Source organism: Rattus rattus, chromosome 15 (genome assembly GCF_011064425.1).
Source record: "Rattus rattus isolate New Zealand chromosome 15, Rrattus_CSIRO_v1, whole genome shotgun sequence".
NCBI lineage: Eukaryota > Metazoa > Chordata > Mammalia > Rodentia > Muridae > Rattus > Rattus rattus.
In genome coordinates, this window is record NC_046168.1 from 21,282,745 (window position 1) to 21,302,694 (window position 19,950).

General features: G+C 40.1%; 1 protein-coding gene across 1 annotated transcript in view; it reads right to left on the reverse strand.

The window, feature by feature from the left end:
• Positions 1–19,950, reverse strand: part of Asxl3 (ASXL transcriptional regulator 3) — a 104,773-nt gene that overhangs the window by 61,804 nt on the left and 23,019 nt on the right. Inside the window, exons 4-6 of the mRNA XM_032886225.1 lie at positions 14,464–14,581; positions 13,121–13,240; positions 714–877 (exon numbers count right to left, since the gene is read on the reverse strand). Coding sequence (XP_032742116.1) covers positions 714–877; positions 13,121–13,240; positions 14,464–14,581 — 402 coding nt within the window. The remainder of the gene's footprint in view (positions 1–713; positions 878–13,120; positions 13,241–14,463; positions 14,582–19,950) is intronic.

A 19,950-nucleotide genomic window follows, 5' to 3' on the forward strand; every position in this document is an offset into this window, starting at 1 on the left:
ACAGAACAATGAATATTTTATGCCAATAAAAAAGAATCACGGAGAAATGTTTTAAAGATAGTATATAATAACTTTTGTGACATTTAATAAAAATTTGTATGTAGAGCTTTTCCCTTCTTTTCCCTGACAGAACAGTTTTGAGGTTGATTGATGGCTCCTTTACATATCTATATTTGTGTTTCTTTACTTTAGTGACTTTCTAAAATTATATTTAGGACATCTGTAGTTATACCAGGAAGATAAAAGGTGATTATTTTTAGACATCATATTATTGATGACAGGCTTGCAGAAAGAAAATGCAAACATAAATTTTAAATGTCTTTTGGAAAGAATCAAAGTAAAAACATTAACATAATTTCCCAGAAACCCTGGCTTTTTTTTTATTACCAAATTTCAATATTCCCTCCAGGCAAAGGAACAGCTACTTCAAAGATTTATTTGATAGTGGAATGTTTGATTTCTCTCCCAATGTGAGTTTTCATTCTACCAGAGTGTACTGTGATTTGAATTTTGAATAGGCTCATTACTAGGAATTTAAAAAATAATAGTTCGATTTTGGCAGACTAAAGAATTTAACCAAGAGCAGCCGTCGCTAAACAGATTAAATAAATTATATACTACACTGCACCAAGCAGTCCACCCAGACACCAGTTGCCTTGACGACGGACCAGCCACTGCTCTGTGTGGTGGGGACTGGGTTGAACGTCACTTACCTGCCTGTCCACCTCTGGGAGCAGAAGCAGGAGATATTGTTGGAAATGCTGAGGAAAGGAAGCAAAGGTGTGCTTGTTTATTAATGCCCTCAGGTTAGTGTTGACGAGAATAGAGCCAGGGGTTTCTATGTCAATGTCCTCAGCTTTGGTCCATTTCAAGTGTCCTGTGATGAATAAAGCAAGAGTTAGGAGTTTACCACAGAGTGAAGGAATACGTGCACGTGAACACACTGGACCTATGTTATCCGGTAATGTGTTCATTTCTATCACTTCTAAAATGATTTCTGGAGAAGAAATCAGAAAGTAAAACCTTCATTAGGAATGTTTATGTCTACCTTAGTTATATTTCAATCAATATTTATTTGAGTCAAATTAGTACCAAGGGTGTTTTATTTATTTTTTTTTAATTGGTTTTGTTTTTCTAAAACAGCATCTTAAACTTCAATAAAGGCCGGCCTGAAGCTCACTTTGAATTCAAAGTGGCCTTGAACTTGTGGCAATCCTCATGCCTAGGGCTCTTGAGTATGAGGTATAGGTAACTTTAAACTGCAAATTGACCAGAATTTGCAAAACATTTAGAAGCACAAATAAACATTTTTTGTACGTTCTCTAAAACTTAACTCCAAAAGCAGCAGCGTATTGTTAATTTAATTTTCTGTCCTTTTCAGTTCGAGGCAATGAACACAGGGGGACTGAAGATGCTCAGCAAATTCTCTCCCACCGAGCTACATTTCTGTTGAGTATTCTCATTTTAACAAACAGACAGCAGCAACACCAGTTGTGTTTTCCCACCATGTTTCAGGCAGTGTAGTAAGAACAGATAGCTTTATGAGATTTCCATTTAAGGTGTTTTTTGGGAATGATAATTTAATAAAGAGATGCTGATAATAATTCCATATGCAAGATCTGAGGGGCGAGTATACTGCTCCAAATTATTCCACAATTCAAGGCACACTGGTATTCACTGGAATCTGTGTACAGGCTTCCTAACTGGAATCAGAACAAATGAAACACACTCTAGGTACGGACAGGTGATAATTACAACAGAAGGACAGTTGTCTGGAACTTGACCGATCTATGATTATGGAGTATGCTTTGACTCAGAGGTCAGTACCTCAAGGTCTCTGAGCTCCCTGTAGTCCAATGCCTGTGCTGCTGAATAAACTTTTGCTTTATTCACAACATTCCTGGTGCTTTCTAGATGGTTCTGTTGTTTGCTTTTCTAACATGACGCTTATGGAAGAGCTGTAGTAGAGATCCAGTCCAATTTAAAACTGCAACTACTTATTTACTGGTCCTTTACAGAAAACAAATGAACAATGTGTTGTTCATTGTTTTTGATGATTAAACAGAAAAGTAAGACTAAAGACAGAAGTGCAAGTAACGTTGGTCAGTTGTGAGTCTTGGCATTAGTCAGGACTACAGAAAGTTCTCTGACAAACGTTGAGAACAGACATAATATATGGGCATAAAGACAAGCATTCAGGAGGCTGCCTGATACTATGTTAATATAGCAAAGGTAGCAGTGTCTATGACTACCCAGCCGTGGGTGTTTAGCCCAACTGACAACACCACGTGTGAACTCTGTCTTGTGGGTGGGGCTGAAAAGCTACTGGCTACTGAGGACTGCTGAGGAGAAAGTTGTTTCTGGTTTTGGTTTTTGTCTTTGCTTTTGCTTTTTATTTTTTCATTTAATGGTTGTAACCATTAATAGGCTTCCCATGTCTCACGGATGGATGGCCTTAGACCCATATGCATGTAGACAATGCTAAGTATACAGGTTTAAAAGAGAGCCTGTGAAGTGGGAAGGCAAAGTGGTGGTAATGGTGTATGGGACACATTGAAGGTGGAGGGAGGTACCTGAATGGATTTGATCAGACAATGATACATATATTGAAATTCTCAAGCAACAGATTTAAAATAAATACAGGAACTCCTATGCGCAGTCAGAATGCCCATCTACAGTGGTTTGAGAAAGAGAAAGGCAGAGAGGGCAGAGAGGCGATACGTAAAACCACTGAGGGCAACATGTTTCAGCTTTTAAGATAAGTGCTCTCAGCCAAAGAATTCATGAAAGACATGTCCTCATTCCGACTTCCATCTGAGTTGAAATCCGTCCAAACATCAATGGAAATTCTTTACGGCCGTTTTATTCAAAAAATAATCATCAGGAATGGCTTTGGGAAGCAGAGAACCTTTGTAATAAATAACAGAAACAGTGTGCTGTCTTCACAGGACCACGAGAAAACAAAGACAAACTTGGGATTTTGTTGTAGCTGGGATTTCCAAATGTCAACGTCTAAGAATGTTTAAAGATCTCAGACAAAAGTTTTGTTCCTAAGAGAATCTTGCTGATCAAGCTACTACAGGCTTTCATCAACCAAGAGTTTCTACCAAAGGAGGGGATAAACAGCTCTAGCAGCACTGGCGAACTAGAAGTCATGTGATCATGGGTACGTCTATATAAGTGCTAATTGTACAGAATAATACCAATGACTAACAAAAGTTAAAGCGAACCAGAAATGAATTATTTGTATGAAACTAAGAAGGTGCATGGAAAATGAGAATATGAACATGGGCACTGAGAATAACATTTTATAAGTAGCCTCAGAAGAGCACAAAACAAATACATTTCCAAATTAGTGAACAGAAGAGAAACATCAGCCAAACAACGGGCACTGAGGAAGATAAAAGAAAAATTAAAATTGAGTCCAAGAAAACTAGAACAAACGTAACCAAAATTTTATATTAGAGTTAAAATGTAAAACGTCCAGTAAAAGCTACTCTTTTCAAGAGAGAGTAAAAAATTCACCTAGATAAGTTGAAAAATACTAGTAACAGATTTAAACCAACAAAAAAGAAACATCACCAAGAATAAAACTGACCATCCAGACCATGTGTAAGAATAAAGGCCTGGGGTTGGGGATTTAGCTCAGTGGTAGAGCGCTTGCCTAGCAAGCGCAAGGTCCTGGGTTCGGTCCTCAGCTCCAGAAAAAAAGAAAAAAAAAAAAGAAAAAGAAAAAGAAAGAAAGAAAAAGAAAGACCTGAGCTTCTGCATACATAGGACAGTCTCAAAACACAAAGCTGAGAGAAATAAAATAGACCATCATCACATTGGTAGGAGAAGTCTCAAGAGATGTGGCTAAAAACTAAACTATAAACTGAATTTAAAAAATGCAGAAAGCTTTCATAAAGCAACACACATGCAATAAATTGAATGAACACAGGGAACTGCACTAAGCTGTTAAATGCAGGCATTGTGCTATTTGACATTCAAGAAACAGCAAGGAACTATACACCACAACCGGCTAGTGAGTCTCGATAAATACTGATCTATTATCATAAGCCACATCTCTCTGTCCAAAGGAAAAGAGTTCATTTAAGCTTCATTCACCAGGCTAGCAACCCTTCAAACCTCCACATATCTAGTATATGTTGTGACATTCCAAGGGGCCTACAGTACTTCCGAATTCAAAGCAAAATAATGACAGTGCTTATAAAAGTGCTTCTCAACCGATTTAATAACTAAATTGCTTATTCTTGAGTGGGAGAGAAAAAAGTTTGAAATTCATGAGTTAAAAGAGCAAGTCATGAATTTAAAAATCAATCATTGAATAAAAACTCAACAGAAGAGTTAATTATACGAAAATGTAAGAATAGAGATCAATATAGTAAAAAAGAATAATGATATCTATCAATATAAAGAAGACTGATTTTTTTTAAATTAAGCTAATGATATTAGAAATTCCTGAGAAGAAACTGCATAAACATAAGTAGTAATAAAAAAACAAAAACAGGGACATGATTCTCAATTCATAACTGATTTAACGGGCAAATAAAATTAAAACAAAAGGTAATAATACAGTATTTTGAATTTTTGATACTTGCTAAATAAAGATAAACCGATTTATTGTATGTACGTTTTTATGTGTAGGAGGGAGTAGGCATGTATGTAGATGCGTGTGTGCACATATGTGCATCTGTGGGTAGTTAGGGATGACAGGGGGAGTCCTTCAATTGCTCTCCACTGAACTCTTCTAGCGCAGACTCTCAGTGAGGCGAGGGGATCAGCAGTTTGCTAGGCTACATGACAGTGAGCCCCACAGATCCTTCTGGGAACTGGGGTCGCATGTGTACGCCTTCATGGTTAGCATTTTACATGAGTGCTGGAAACCAAAGTCGGGTTCTCGGGCTGGCACAGGAAGCACTGTATCTATTCAACCAAATCCCCAAGCCCCGTACTATTTTAAGTTTATACATTTACTAAGTTAACTTTAAAATAGAAAATAAAGTTAAACATAAAAATGTTATTAGTAGGCTTCCTTTCACATACATACAATTAACAAAATATAAAGAACTTAATAACCAATTTAATGTAGCTGGGGATCACTTTACCTTTGTCCTGAACTCTATAAAAGGAGAGGAGGAAGAGGAGGGAAAACAGGAGCGGCCACCCCCAGTGACACAGTCATTTATAACTAAACTAAATAAAGATACGTGTCCAAAATGTCCACCCAAGACAAAGCTAGGCTTTGTAATTCTGAAGAAAAAGACAGAACACATTAACTAAATTTGCTCTTACAGAGAATGTTTTAATTCCATTTTAATTATCCTTACACATGTACTCTTAATTGGCTTAAGAACAATCCAATTATATATGATCGTCTTATCTCATTAAAGCCGGCACTGCACATCTCCCTACAGTGCCCACAGAAGGCAGAGTATGAAGTCACTTTAGAGTCTAATTCCCAGACACTTAGCTTAGAGGGCTGTGGCAGCAGAGGCAGGCAGAGAAAACAGGCAAGGCCATAGTAACACTGAGTTACTGAGAGGCAAGGCCATAGTGGCCCATTCCATGATAAAAATCAGGGGTTTGTGTCCAGCCAAAGTCCTGGTAATCCATCCTCTGGTGTAATGTACCCAGAGAGTTCTGCAGTCACATCCCACCTGGACATGTGCATCAGGAGCAGTGTGCTGGCCCAATCAATTCTAGTGTGCCCTATGTCTAAAGAAACCCCAAAACAAGCCTCTGAGGAGAAAGGTAGTTTTTTCAGAGTGTAGTTTTAGGGAAAACACTGTAACAGGTGATAACATGTGGAGTAATAAAACCCCCAAAACAACAAACCCAAATAAATGAACTGGATGAACAGTCTAACAGGGAGCTATGAATGCAGCGAGCAAGGAAGCAGGGTTTAAGGAGTGCAGGTCTGTACCCAAACCTCCAGCAGTCAATCCTTCCCTTTTAGTAGGTCAGCTCTCAGGACTGAACTCAGGCCGCCATGCTTGGCATCAGGCATCGTGGTTTGCACAGTCATCTTGATAGCCCAGCTTTTCACAGTTCTAATGACTTCGAGAGTTACAGATAGATCTTAAGGCAGTGTTTAAAATTCCCATCCATCCATCCATCCATCCATCCATCCATCCATCCATCCTTCCTTCTCTCCCTCCTTTCCTCCCCTCCTCCCTTCCAAACTATGTCTAAAAGACAATCCCTCCAAAAGGAAAACTCAGTTCTCTCCAAACTCACTGGCAGTTGCTTTGTCTCATACGGCTTTGACAGAGCAAAAAGAAAAGAGAACTTTAAACCTTCCAGGTCTCCTTCACACATATGGTAGCTTCTGATTTTGTGTTTTGAGGGGGCTCCTTGTGTGTAAGAACAAGTGTGCCTTGTGCTTTTCTTTAGCACTTTTTCTTCTGCTCATTTGTTTGTTTTGTCCTAATGTCACTTTGTTTTGTTTTGCTTACTTTATTGTTATTCCATAGATACCTGTTTCTTTAACAAAAAGGGTGTGGATTTCTGGAAGAGCGGAGCTGAGAGAAATCTTGGAGGAGTTGGGGGAGGGAAAACTATAATCAAGATGTATTGTCTGAAAAAAATATATTTTTAATAAGAGAATGAAAAAAATCTTGTTTATTTATCCTAAAATTAATCTGCTTAGTACTTTTTAATTAAAATAGTCTTGGTGTATGTAATCTCTTGGAGAATAGTATCAAACAATGCCAATTAATCATCAGGAAACACTGATAATATTTTGAATGAGATATAGAATTATTATCCAATTTTCACGTTGATTTTTCTGCATGAATTTATGTTTTAAAATATGGAACATTTTCTAAAACCAGCAGAGTTTTAATTCTTTATTACAAAAGATTAAACAAAAAACATAATGTTGGAATGAATCCCAGACTTTGGGCTCAATGAGGACATTATTAAAACTCCCTCAGAGACATCCATTAAAAGCTCGGGCTTGTTTAGCAAACAGTTTTAAACTCCTACTGTGTGAATGGGTAAAAAGAAACAATGAAAAACTGGTTTAGGTCAGTGACCCTGAATTTAAACCACTTACGTTTAAACCAGGGGGGAGATGTGAGAAATTAAGGAAAGAAATCACAAAGGAGGGAAAGGTTAAAAACCAATGTGGAAGATAGGCTGGCAGAAGCATATTCCGCAGAATATGACATTGATAGATGAATATGATTTCATCTTGGGGCACGCAGAGAGAACTGGGTAACAGTGACCATGGACCCAGGTTCCCAGACTCCAACTGTGATGCTATGATACATGCTGAAGAGGGTTTGCATAGGTGAAAGGAGGATGACTGTTTCTGATGGTTCAGCTATTAACTCCAAACTCCTCTGAAAGTTTATTAATTGAACGAAACGCAAAAGAAGCAGCAAGAGAGCGTATGCAGTGAACCCATTTAATGGGTACCAAGGCAGTAAGCTGACATGTTACGGTAATCTCAGAAGACTCACAGGCGAGGCTAGAAGTGAGCTTATCCTTTGCTGAGACAGGGAAAGGACATGTGTTAGCCTAACATGGACTATCACAATCATCAAAACCCACAACAATGAAACAGCTCTTTAAGATACTGAGAACATGGGTTAGGGATTTGGCTCAGTGGTAGAGCGCTTGCCTAGCAAGCGCAAGGACCTGGGTTCGGTTCCCAGCTCCAAAAGAAAAAAAAAAAGATACTGAGAACATATAGCTCAAAGTATTTCAGAGTCATCTCCAACACGCCTGATTTAGAACCAGAAGAAAAATCATGGTCAGGAAAACGGGAGACTGATCGTTACTTTTTTCGCCGCATGGATTTATGCCATCTTCCCAGGTACAGCTAGTCAGAGGCTGCCCAGACAAATACTCACAGTCTCCAAGAATAACCTATGCCAAGAGAAAGTCATGCAACAACAAGGCTGTCAAGACTGGAGGACTGTCAAAGTCTATAACTATTGTTTATTGCTGGCACTGTGGCTTAATTGTGTACTCCAAGCCCTCTCCCAGGGTAGGTGGAAATATGATGTGACACCTAGACCTGTAGTAAGAACTTCACTACAGAGTTATTAGCAAAAAGTACATGTGTGCAATGTGTATTTGAGTAACTCATTAAATTCCAAGAAAGATGCATATCCATACTTTGTTCAGGGTGAGTATCATTCAATTTTATAAAAAAAAAAAAAAAAAAAGTAATTGCAACAGAATCCCAGAAAGCACATGGGGATAATTAGAAGTGACTCTATCCCACCAGGGAAATCTCATCATGAGAATGGAAATTTAGGCTTATGCTATGAAGTCTAATTTTGACTGCATTTTGTTACAGCATTACTAATTTAAATTAGGAGAAACTTATGGTATATGTTCGAATTTAGAATGGTTTCAGCGCATAAGAGCTTGTTTAATGCCACCCCTACTGAGAGAAGATGAAGTAAGTTCAGACGGCTTCTGAGACTAAAGGGCATCTGAGTCAGGTGAGAGAAATAATCGAGCTATCCCCCCCCACACCTCCACATGATGTCATAGCTTGTGTGCACTCGCTCACCACCACCCAATAATAAAACAATTAAGAAAGGTCTTCCTAAAATCTGAGTGACAGTGGTTTATCGAAGGTTAGTATCATGAGGTTCTTTCTTTCACATCTTCCCATTTTTCATGTATCCTATTGGTGTCTATTAAAAGGTTAGTGGGCACTGCCAACTGATTACTGTGTACACTTACATTTCAGGTCATAAAGAATGCTCGTCTCTAAAGACACAGATTTATCCAGGAGACACAGTCCTAGGGAAATTACTTCTTTATCTTACTGACTGACTTAGCACCTTCAGTTGACATAGTCACCCATTCCTTTATCCAGTATTCTCTCAGCGGCCAAACAGAAGTTAGAGAAAAGGGTGGGGAGCATGATCTCTATCCTCACTTACCCAATAGCACCGTGACAAGGAGAGCACCAAAAATCCTGGCTCTTAGGGAACAGATTTAAAAGTCAGTATCTGGACTGGGAAAAAGACTCAGCAGGTAAAGGTGCTCGCCAACATTCCTGGAGGCCTACGTTCGAGCCCCAGGAATCACATGCTGGAAGAGAACCAACCACCAGACGTTGCCCTCTGACCTCCACATGCACATCTTGGCTTTGTGTGCTTACCCACCACCACCCAACAAATAAATAAATATAAGGGAAAATTTTTAAATATATTTTTAAAAACTGGACAAGGTGGTTTGTCTGAGGATGGATAGGCTGGAGGTTTTCTCCTCGACGTCTCCCCATTTTTTTATATCATTGACATACGTTAGAAGGTTGGTGAGCACTGCCAACCTCATTTGCATAAAATAAGCCACTGTTAGCTGCTTGCTACCTTAGTCGGCCCCAGTTCCTTCCCAATCACCATGGACAGTTGGCATTTACAGGTTTCTACTTTAGCAGACTTCTTTTAAACCCCACTATTTTTGTTTTGTTTTGTTTTCTTTGATGGAGGGCTGGCCTTAGAACTCTAGCTCTCCTTCCATATGCAACTGGAGTCTGCCTGAGGGTTGCAGTGCACAGGCAGACTTTGAATATTATATACAATGAGCTTGTTCCCCAGTGACGATGACAGCCACTGGATGCAGGGTAGACAATCTGCCATTCACTTCCCGTCTGAGATGAACGGTTCAAATTAGACATACACATGCCTTAGCCTGGATCTTGGCTGTGATAGTCATGAGTGGACTTCTTAACCTTCTGGGTCTCAGAATGATTTTTCAACTATGAAATGGAAATCATTTCATTCTATAAAACTAAAGAATTAAGTGACACAAATATATCAAAATTTAGTCAGCTGAGTCCAAGTAAAAGGTAACGTGAGGTATTTGAAATCCACAATAGCTTTCAGTACAGCCCAGCATAAAATCATAAAGTCAGTTAAAATATTATGAATATGTTTTGCTCCTTGAGTATGAAGTTCTCCAAGTTTAAGCTCTGTAGAAGACAACGCCCTGTCTTAGCATAAAAGATTGACACACCCAGCCATCCAGACCATTAGCCATGAACTATGACTCTCCACATCCCTTTAATAAAACAGCCTCATTATTTCTACTCCTTTGTCCTCGCATACCAGAAATCTAAGACACTACCCCAGCCTAACTATGAACATGTGACATGGCCAGCGGTGTGCAGGATTGCCTAGAGAAACCTCCTGTTACCCTATTTCAGTTGACCCTCGGAGTAAAACAACAGAACAATAAATCCCAAAGCAATTCTGATTCTCTCTACTTGAGTGTGGACTTCAAGGTGACGACTCTGACACAGGAGATCCAGATAACAAAGATACAGGCCTGGAACTTCTGATACCACAACATGACCAAAGCTGGGCACGCCAAGTACGCGCCTTCTGGGCCTTGTGCCTACACACTGTCTTTGTACGTCATTTACTAACTGAAGTTGTAGTGGATTATTAATTAATCAATTAGTTAATTTTGAAACATTGTCTTACTATGAACCATGTAGCTCGGGCTGGTCTCAAATTCACAAAGCTCGCGCTGCCTCTGCTTCTTTAATACTGGAACCAAAGTCCTTCACCACTCCCGCCCAGCTTTGCTTTGGGAGATGTTCTTGCCATATAGTCAGGGATGGCTAGATTTTCACTGAGAGTTGAATTCCTGCCAAAGCTCCAGTCTTGGACTCCTGAGTGTTAGGATTACAGAGGTGTGACACCCATCCTGGCTAGCATACTCTTTTTTAATGAAATGCCACTGATCTTTAAGTCACACCTGGGTTGATCATGAGAATGAATGAACAATGTGTATGTGTACATTGGCATAGCTGTCATTCTGTACGTGTCATTCTCATTTTAGGAGTTGCTTAAAGCACTCAGACTGGAACACGCTATCAGTGTGTATGCATGCATGGTGATTATTCAACACACAGAGATGAATTTGGCGTTAAAGAGAATAACTATAGAACCTTAGAAATGATGGGAAATAGTTAACTATGCAATATTAAAGAGTTAAATCGAAATTTGCTACTCTTTTCCTATACATATTTTATCTAAGAATACAATTCCATGCTTTTGAGTGAAAGCATGTTCCAGGATTTAGCAAAATTCCTAGCATACAATAAATGATAAATAAAAGTACCCAAACCAATCAATCAACAAGATAAATGTTGGCTGATTTTAACAAAAAGAACCAGTGAAGAAAGAGTTCTATATTGCCAAAGAGGAGGAAGGGAGAGTAAAAGTTCAGGTCACTAAGGTTATGGTTTTTACTGACCACTGTATCAAATATGAGTGATAGGGATTGCACACACACACACACAAGCGAGCGCACACACACGCACAAACACACATACACAAACACACAAACACACACATACACCATACACACAGACACACACATGCACACACACAGGCACACACACAAACACACACATACACACACACCATACCACACGCACACACACATGCACACATACACACACACCACACACGCACACATACACACACACCACACACGTACACATACACACAAACACACACATACACCATACCACACCACACCACACACACAGACACACATGCACACACACAGGCACACACACAAACACACACATACACACACCAACACACACATACACACACACCACACCACACGCACACGTGCACACACACATGCACATGCATACACACAGATACACACACTCACACAGATACACCACACACACATGCACACACACACACACATGCACACACCACATGCACACATACACATCAACACACCACATAACACACACACACACACCACACACACACACACACACAAACACACACATACACCACACCACACCACACACACAGACACACATGCACACATGCACATGCATAACACACACACACCACACAGACACACACACACACACACAAACACACACATACACATCACACAACACACACAGACACACATGCACACATGCACATGCATGCTACACACACCACACACAGAGACACACATGCACACATGTACATGCATACCACACACAGACACACATGCACACATGCACATGCATACCACACACACATCACACACACACACACACATACACCACACCACACACACATACACACACACATGCATACCACACACATACACACACACACACACATTGTGTGGGTATGTGTACATGTATGTGCATGTAGAGGCCAGAGGCAGACATGCACTATCTTCTTTGATTCTTCTTCACTTTATCTTTTGGGAATAAGGTCTCTCAGGAACTGACTAGTTTGGATGACCAGCAAATTTCTGATGTGCCTGCCTCTCTCCTCACTCCAGCCCCCGCCTCTTAGTGCTATGGTTACAGGCATGCAAGACCATGACCAGCTCTCGTGTAGCCTTATCCTTTTGTGGTGGGTACTTTATCCACTGAGAAACTTATCCACTACATCCATCTGTCAGTTATTCCTAGACGCTAGGTCATGTCATCATTATCTCTAGTCATTGGTGAAATCGAGGGGTCCAGGTCCCTAAACACGGTGCACGAGATACAGTAGTCGGCCCAAGAAACACTCACGTTTGTCTTAATTTTCATACTTTAGTATATTACCTGCACGGCCTTAACAAAGCAAAAACAAGTATTCAGAATACGATCCATTGTTAATAATAAGACCTTTGGACAGTGTTCTCCAGACCTTTCAGAAATTGTATACTCTCTCTGTTTTATAGGCAGGTACTACTGAGTATTTCAAGCATCTCAAAAAAAAAAAAAATCAAGGCAGGGCAACCCCATTGCAGCAGACCCCATGACAATAAATTCTCCAATTCAATGCATCCTTCCTAAGAGCCTCATCCTGCCCCACCGTTGTCTAGAATATTCCAATAAAAGGAGACCACAAGACCATACTGCACACCAGACAGCACCCTAACTAGACAGGCAATTACTTGAGTAGACATTTCATGCTTGCTTTGCTCATCACCTCTACTTTATCCAATATTGTCACATTCCATTATAAGCTTGAAACGCAAGTACAACAACAAGGGTCCCAACTCAGCATCTTTTTTTTTTAAGATTAATGAAGGATATTATCAATTTCCGTAAGTGCTAGAAATAAGCTCTGTTTTTTAAAAAAAAAAAACACACACACATTTCTAAAATACTCACCTAAACCAGACTTTTTTAAGCGTTTTAAGTGCTGACTTGTTTGTTTTCCAGTGGGAGATTTTTGCCCATGTTTCATTTCTTTATCTGAACTGTCTGCTTCCCCATTTTTAGACTCAGATCCTAAAAAAGGAAATAGTTATTATGCCATTATCTTCCTCTCCCTGTCCTTGACAAGAAACATCTAAAATTGTTTTAAGAACCACAGATATAATCTCCTTTTTTCTTTTCCCGAGTTAATATACTACCGTACCCACAATCTGATTCCCTTATTGGATATAAGAAGAAAAGGCCAATAAATCAATCAGCTTGCAGAGAAAGCAAGAGCAGATGGCCTAATAGCAGAGTTTGACATACAGTCACTGGTGGAAAAGCTTTTAAATAAACGAGTTGGATCTTTTGTAAAAATACATGAATAAGCTTCAATACTACAATGCCATTTAGAGATGACATCAGAGATGAGAGAGAGAGACAGAGAGACAGAGAGAGAGAGAGACAGAGAGACAGACAGACAGACAGACAGACAGGTGGAAGAAAGGGAAAGACCAGATCTTAAGCAAAACTTTATGCAGAAGCAGGAACAGAAAATGCAAACCCTAATCCACAATGAATTCAGCAGTTCTCAGCTGACCCAGGGACAGGAGGTGATTTAGAAGCAGGCCAGCGCTGCATGGAGGTGAGAGGAATACTATAAGAACACAAAAACTCATAAAGGACTCTGGGCTTTGCAGCGAGCGCTGAAAAGCAAATTCACAGGCAGAGAAAAACTGCTTTCGATGGTGTTATGCACCAGCATGTGGTCCAGAACTCAAGTTTAACATTCAAGGGAAAGCTAAAGTCAGGACAGCAAGTCCAACAGCATCATCAGCATCAGCATCAGCATCAGCATCAGCATCAGCATCAGCATCAGCATCAGCATCAGCACCAGCACCAGCATCAGCATCAGCATCAGCACCAGCATCAGCATCAGCACCAGCAACAGCATCAGCATCAGCATCAGCACCAGCAACAGCATCAGCATCAGCACCAGCATCAGCATCAGCTTCCTCACACGTCCTGAGCTTAGCAAATTAAGTCATTTCACAAATGGGCTCCTGCCTTAAGTACAGCAACTGGGAAACACTCTGTTTTTAAATCAAGAAAGAAGCAAGGGCAGGTGCACATATATAATACACGTAGACATTATAACTATATGTACATATGTACAAAACCGAACCACGCACGAGAGTATCTTTTCAATTTCAAAAGATAAAAAAGAAAAAAGAAAAGCATCAGGCCATCTCAGTCCGTGAGGAAGTCTTCTCCGGGGAGAAACTGGCCAAGCATACAATATTTCAGCTTTTTACCTGAAGGCGAATCTGACTGCTCATCAGACACCTTTAATGGTGTCAAAACAACACGAGGCACAGTCTTGTTCACCATCATTGAGACTCCATTTCTTCTTTTCTGCTGCTGCCTCAAAGCCTATAAAACACGATAATAAAATATAACATAAAAACGTATCCACAATGATTTCTGGTGATTGAATTACATGATCCACTTGCTTGTGACTGCCTTCAATCCCACAGAGCCCCTGATTTGTCAGGATTCTTGGTCATCACCCCTGTCCATTTTTTCCCTCAAAAGCATAAAATTGAGCTTTGGCAAAAGGGGTTTAAGCCTGAGACTCTTTTCGGTCTAATTCTGATAACAAAACACCCCAGAATGGTTTATTCTACCTTAGCAGACTGCCTTGAAAGCTGGTGGAACTTGATACTAGGACTCCCAAGTAAAATAAATGTAAAATAAATGTTTCGAAACCAGGATAAAAATATATGTGTCTGCAATTCTCTCGCAGGTGCTTCGTCCCCAGCACGCCGCTCAGTCAATCAGTTAACACCGGGTGTCATCAGTATGTAAGGCATGTAGAACTACTGTATTGATGCGCTCACTCAGCCGTGGGGAGCGCTGCACAAAATCACCGAACATGGCAGGAATCATTTATTTCTGTGAAGGGAATCAGTCCTAATCTTGGAGAGCTTGCAGCCCTTGGCTTCTGTCTGCTTGACTTTGGCATTAACCTTCAGAACACGAACATGACGGGGTTTGGGCAAATCCAAGAAGAAAAAAAAAATAGATGGAAGAATAAATCTCTTCAAATGGGAATGCTTTGTGTTTCGTAAATGAATCTGCCGCGGTGATGATGATATAATAAAAGGCATTTAAAAGTTTTGAAATACAGTTTTATCTAGCGGATCGCTTTATGCAGAAAATTACCCGTAATAAAAAGGGTTTTAAGCACATGAAACAGGAAAAGCCATTAAAACCTGAAGCCGCAAGAATGCTGGAATTCCTCAAAAGGTTAAAAGGCTGGCCATGGACTGTCTCGAACCTTTTTATTCCTGGATTCTGTATGCTTTCTACTAATTTTACGATGTCTCAGTTCTATGATTAACGCGCTTTGAGCAACAGTTGCCACAATCTCCAGAAATAATGCCTTGACTGTATATTCCTTGGCTGTCAGAAACAACGCGATTTTATTTACACAAGGCATGAGCTGTATGTTTGCCTTGTTGACCATAAGATTTAGAAGCCACCTAATTATAGGAGTGAGAATCTGACCCTCAGTTAGGGAAGAGCTGGCAAATTTAGATGAGATTTAAAGCCACACAACAGAAGGAATAGTTGGAGAATTTTTTATAAATGATACATTTACTACAGATAACATGCAAGGATTCTTATATTTATAGAGTTTTTGTGAAGTCCCCGGCCCTGCTGAGAAACCTGAGATAGAAAGACTAATAGTGTGCCATGCTTCTCACTGTTAGCCTGCTGTCAATATTATATTTAATGAGGCCACATGTGCTATAAACTATTTAAGGATTTTCTCTTTCTTCAAGCCGTGTATATATAATTAGACAGAAATTGTCTAACATACTTGCATAAATCTTTCTCATCTTTTATATAAGAACCCAAAGCACTCTATACACATTAGCTGAACAATACAAGAGAATCAGGCAAAGCCGTGCTTCCAATTATAACCAAAGCCTTCTTCACCCACTGTGTAAATCTCCATAAAAGAATGAAAGCAGCCAGAAAATACAGCAATGCATCTCTACGAGTCTGTGTAGCACCGATCCCAACTCCTCTGGCAAATATTAATTTTCTTAAAATATCCTCTCTATGTGTGCAAACACACATGTGTGCATGTGAAATTAGACTGTGGAAAGTGTTGATTAACTGCAAAAGAAACAGATCACTAATGGCCTAGACCTGCAATCAGAAAGTCAATGATGTCATGCTTCTCTTTAATATTTGTGGTCGATGATGATGATGAAGAAGAAGAAAAGAAGAAGAAGAAGAAGAAGAAGAAGAAGAAGAAGAAGAAGAAGAAGAAGAAGAAGAAGAAGAAGAAGAAGAAGAAGAAGAAGAAGAAGAAGAAGAAGATGATGATGATGATGATGGTCGTGGTGGTGGTGGTCGTCGTGGTGGTGGTGATAAACTTTTGCCACCAGTTTCTAGAGCTAAGAGGATGCTACAACTAATAATTTAACAACTGGATAGAAACCGCAAAATACAAGAATAAAAACCTTGACTACTGTAAATTATTGTCAGGTCATAATAAAGAAAATACTAACATGGAGTTGATTCAGATATTTCAAAAATATGTAAGTCTGAAGAATACCTCTCAACACAACATTTTAAAAACAAGGAAATGCACCACCACGCACTGCATGCAACACAAACGACACCTCCATCACACGGGGAACAAAATTGTTTAAGTAGACCTGAAGGATAAGAGGTCCTGTTCTGTGCCCTTTCCAAAGATGAACTGGGGCTGAAGAGATGACTCAGTGAACAGGAGCGCTTGTATGCAAGTGTGAAGACCTGAGTTTGATTCTGGACACTGCTGAAAAGCCAGACATGGCCACACACATGCCAATAATCCAGTGTTGTGTGATAAAGACTAATTGTAAAGAAAGAAAGCAGAGAGCAATAGAGGAACCATTGCCCTTGGCCTTCATGTGCATGCACACAGACACATGCCTCTGAATGCACACCTACATATAACACACACACACACACAGACACACACATATACACACACACAGACACACACAGACACAGACACACAGACACACACACATACACACACATACACATACACACACATATATATACACACAGACACACACAGACACACATACAGACATATACACAGACACACACAGACATACACATACACATACATACACACACAGACACACACACATACTCACACATACACAAAGACACACACACACAAACACACACACATATTCACACATATACACAAAGACACACACACACAAACACACACACATACTCACACATACACAAAGACACACACACATAAACACACACACACACATACTCATACATACACAACAGAGACACACACACATAAATACACAGACACACACATACTCACACATACAAACACACAGACACATACATATAAACACAGACACACACACACACACACACACACACAACTATATTTACTTCCAAGCAGCACTTCGAGGAGCAGACAACAAAGGGGAGGTCATATCTGTTTCCTGCAGCATCGATTATAAACTGGAGTCTTGATATCACAAACGCTAACATCTATTTAGACCCCATCAGTGGCTGTCCTGAAGCGTCTAACTTACTTTCCAGGAAGAAGATTTTATTTGATGGTGGACACTGCTTACCTTCCACCTAGAACACAACGTGAACAGAAGAAGATAAAACAATTTGCTTCCATTGAAAATCAAGAGATTTCTCAGATGTCTGTACGTAAGGATCTGTAGACATGCTTCATGCCTACTGAGCACTTGGGCCTTTGGTGGCACAGTGTGTACCCTTCAGGGAAGGACAGACTGCTTTTTTGGTAGTGAGGCAATATGTGTTCACAGTTAGGTTGAGCCAGAAATTCACACTGGCTGGCTGGCAATTCTTGTCAGTTCTCTGAAGAGCATTAGTGGTATAGGAAGGCAGACAGGGACAGATGAGGAGACTGGCGTGAGCTAGCACCAACACACTCCACTGAAGGACCAGAAGCTGCCTCAGCAAATCAAATTCTTGTTTGCTTATTTCTGTAAGTGCTTGGGATTAAACCCGGGGCCTACACAGTCTGTACAGATTAATTCTGGGCCACATTTCACCCTTTGGTAGATTATTTTGTGATAAAAGGTCTGACCACATTCCCCAGCTTGACCTTATATCTGCAATCCTCCTGCTAACAATGTCTGATTCAAATTAATTTTTAGGTCTTGTTTCCCTGTTTATAAAAAAATGTGTTAAAAACAGAACCAGACTGTATGCAAGCTGAGGGCAGCATCATGTGATATGTACTAATCGCCTGCATGCACTCATCTGTATCCTACGGGATGACAAGCATACCCAGCCACCTCTCCCTCAACCCTCTTCATTTCTTGGTTGTTCTCATTCTAATTGGCAGGGCTTTCATCATAGAGCAAGTTTCTGGGAGTTTTAGGGGGGAAAAAGGAAAAAGAAAAGAAGACCTAGCATAAAGATATAATAGAATTTATTTTTTATTTGATTTATTGAAATTTATTCACGTTGAAATATGAATCTCCCTTAACTTGAAAAATATATCTACGTGATTGATCATGGGAAAGGGATCAGGAAATTGGTTTTGGTTGTGTGTGTGTGTGTGTGTGTGTGTGTGTGTGTGTGCATATATAGGTTCCTAAATGATGGAAAACACTTATCCATTGTGGCATTTTGGGGACATGGTTTTGTTCTTCTTTTTATGTTTTAAATTGTTCTTTTTTTTTTAACATCTTTATTAAATTGGGTATTTCTTATTTACATTTCAAATGCTATTCCCTTTCCCAATTTCCAGGCCAACATCCCCCTAAACCCTTCCCCTCCCCTTCTTTATGGGTGTTCCCCTCCCCATCCTCCCCCCCATTACTACCCTCCCCCCAACAATCACATTCACTGGGGGTTCAGTCTTGGCAGGACCAAGGGCTTCCCCTTTCACTGGTGCCCTTACTAGGCTATTCATTGCTACCTATGGGGTTGGAGCCCATGGTCAGTCCATGCATAGCCTTTGGGTAGTGGCTTAGTCCCTGGAAGCTCTGGTTGGTTGGCATTGTTGTTCATATGGGGTCTCAAGCCCCTTCAAGCTCTTTCAGTCTTTTCTAAGATTCCTTCAACGTGGGTCCCATTCTCAGTTCAGTGGTTTGCTGCTGGCATTCACCTATGTATTTGCGGTATTCTGGCTGTGTCTCTCAGGAGAGATCTACATCCAGTTCCTGTCAGCCTGCACTTCTTTGCTTCATCCATCTTATCTAATTGGGTGGCTGTATATGTATGAGCCACATGTGGGGCAGGCTCTGAATGGGTGTTCCTTCTGCCTATGTTCTAAACTTTGTCTCCCTATTCCCTGCCAAGGGTATTCTTGTTCCCCTTTTAAAGAAGGAGTGAAGCATCTACATTTAGGACAGGAGTGGCCCTAGTTATTCACCTCTACCAAGGTTCAGACCTCAGTGTTTGCTGCTTGGTCTTACATCTTTGGTCTACATTCATTTTAGGACTACAGTACCAATGATGCATTTCTAATTGTCAGGCTAGATGCTATTTTGAAATGCAAGCAGGTTGTTTTATTAAACAATTCTACATCCACTCATTTTAAATCCAGAAGGAAGGAAAGATGGGAAGTCTAGAACAGCCTAACACTAAATTCTAGCTGATAGTATGTACAAAATTTAACATCTTGTTAACAACGTCAATGACAGGAGGTCACAGTAGTTTAAATGAGAACTGATCCTATTCTTAAGCATTTGAACACTTGGTCAACATCT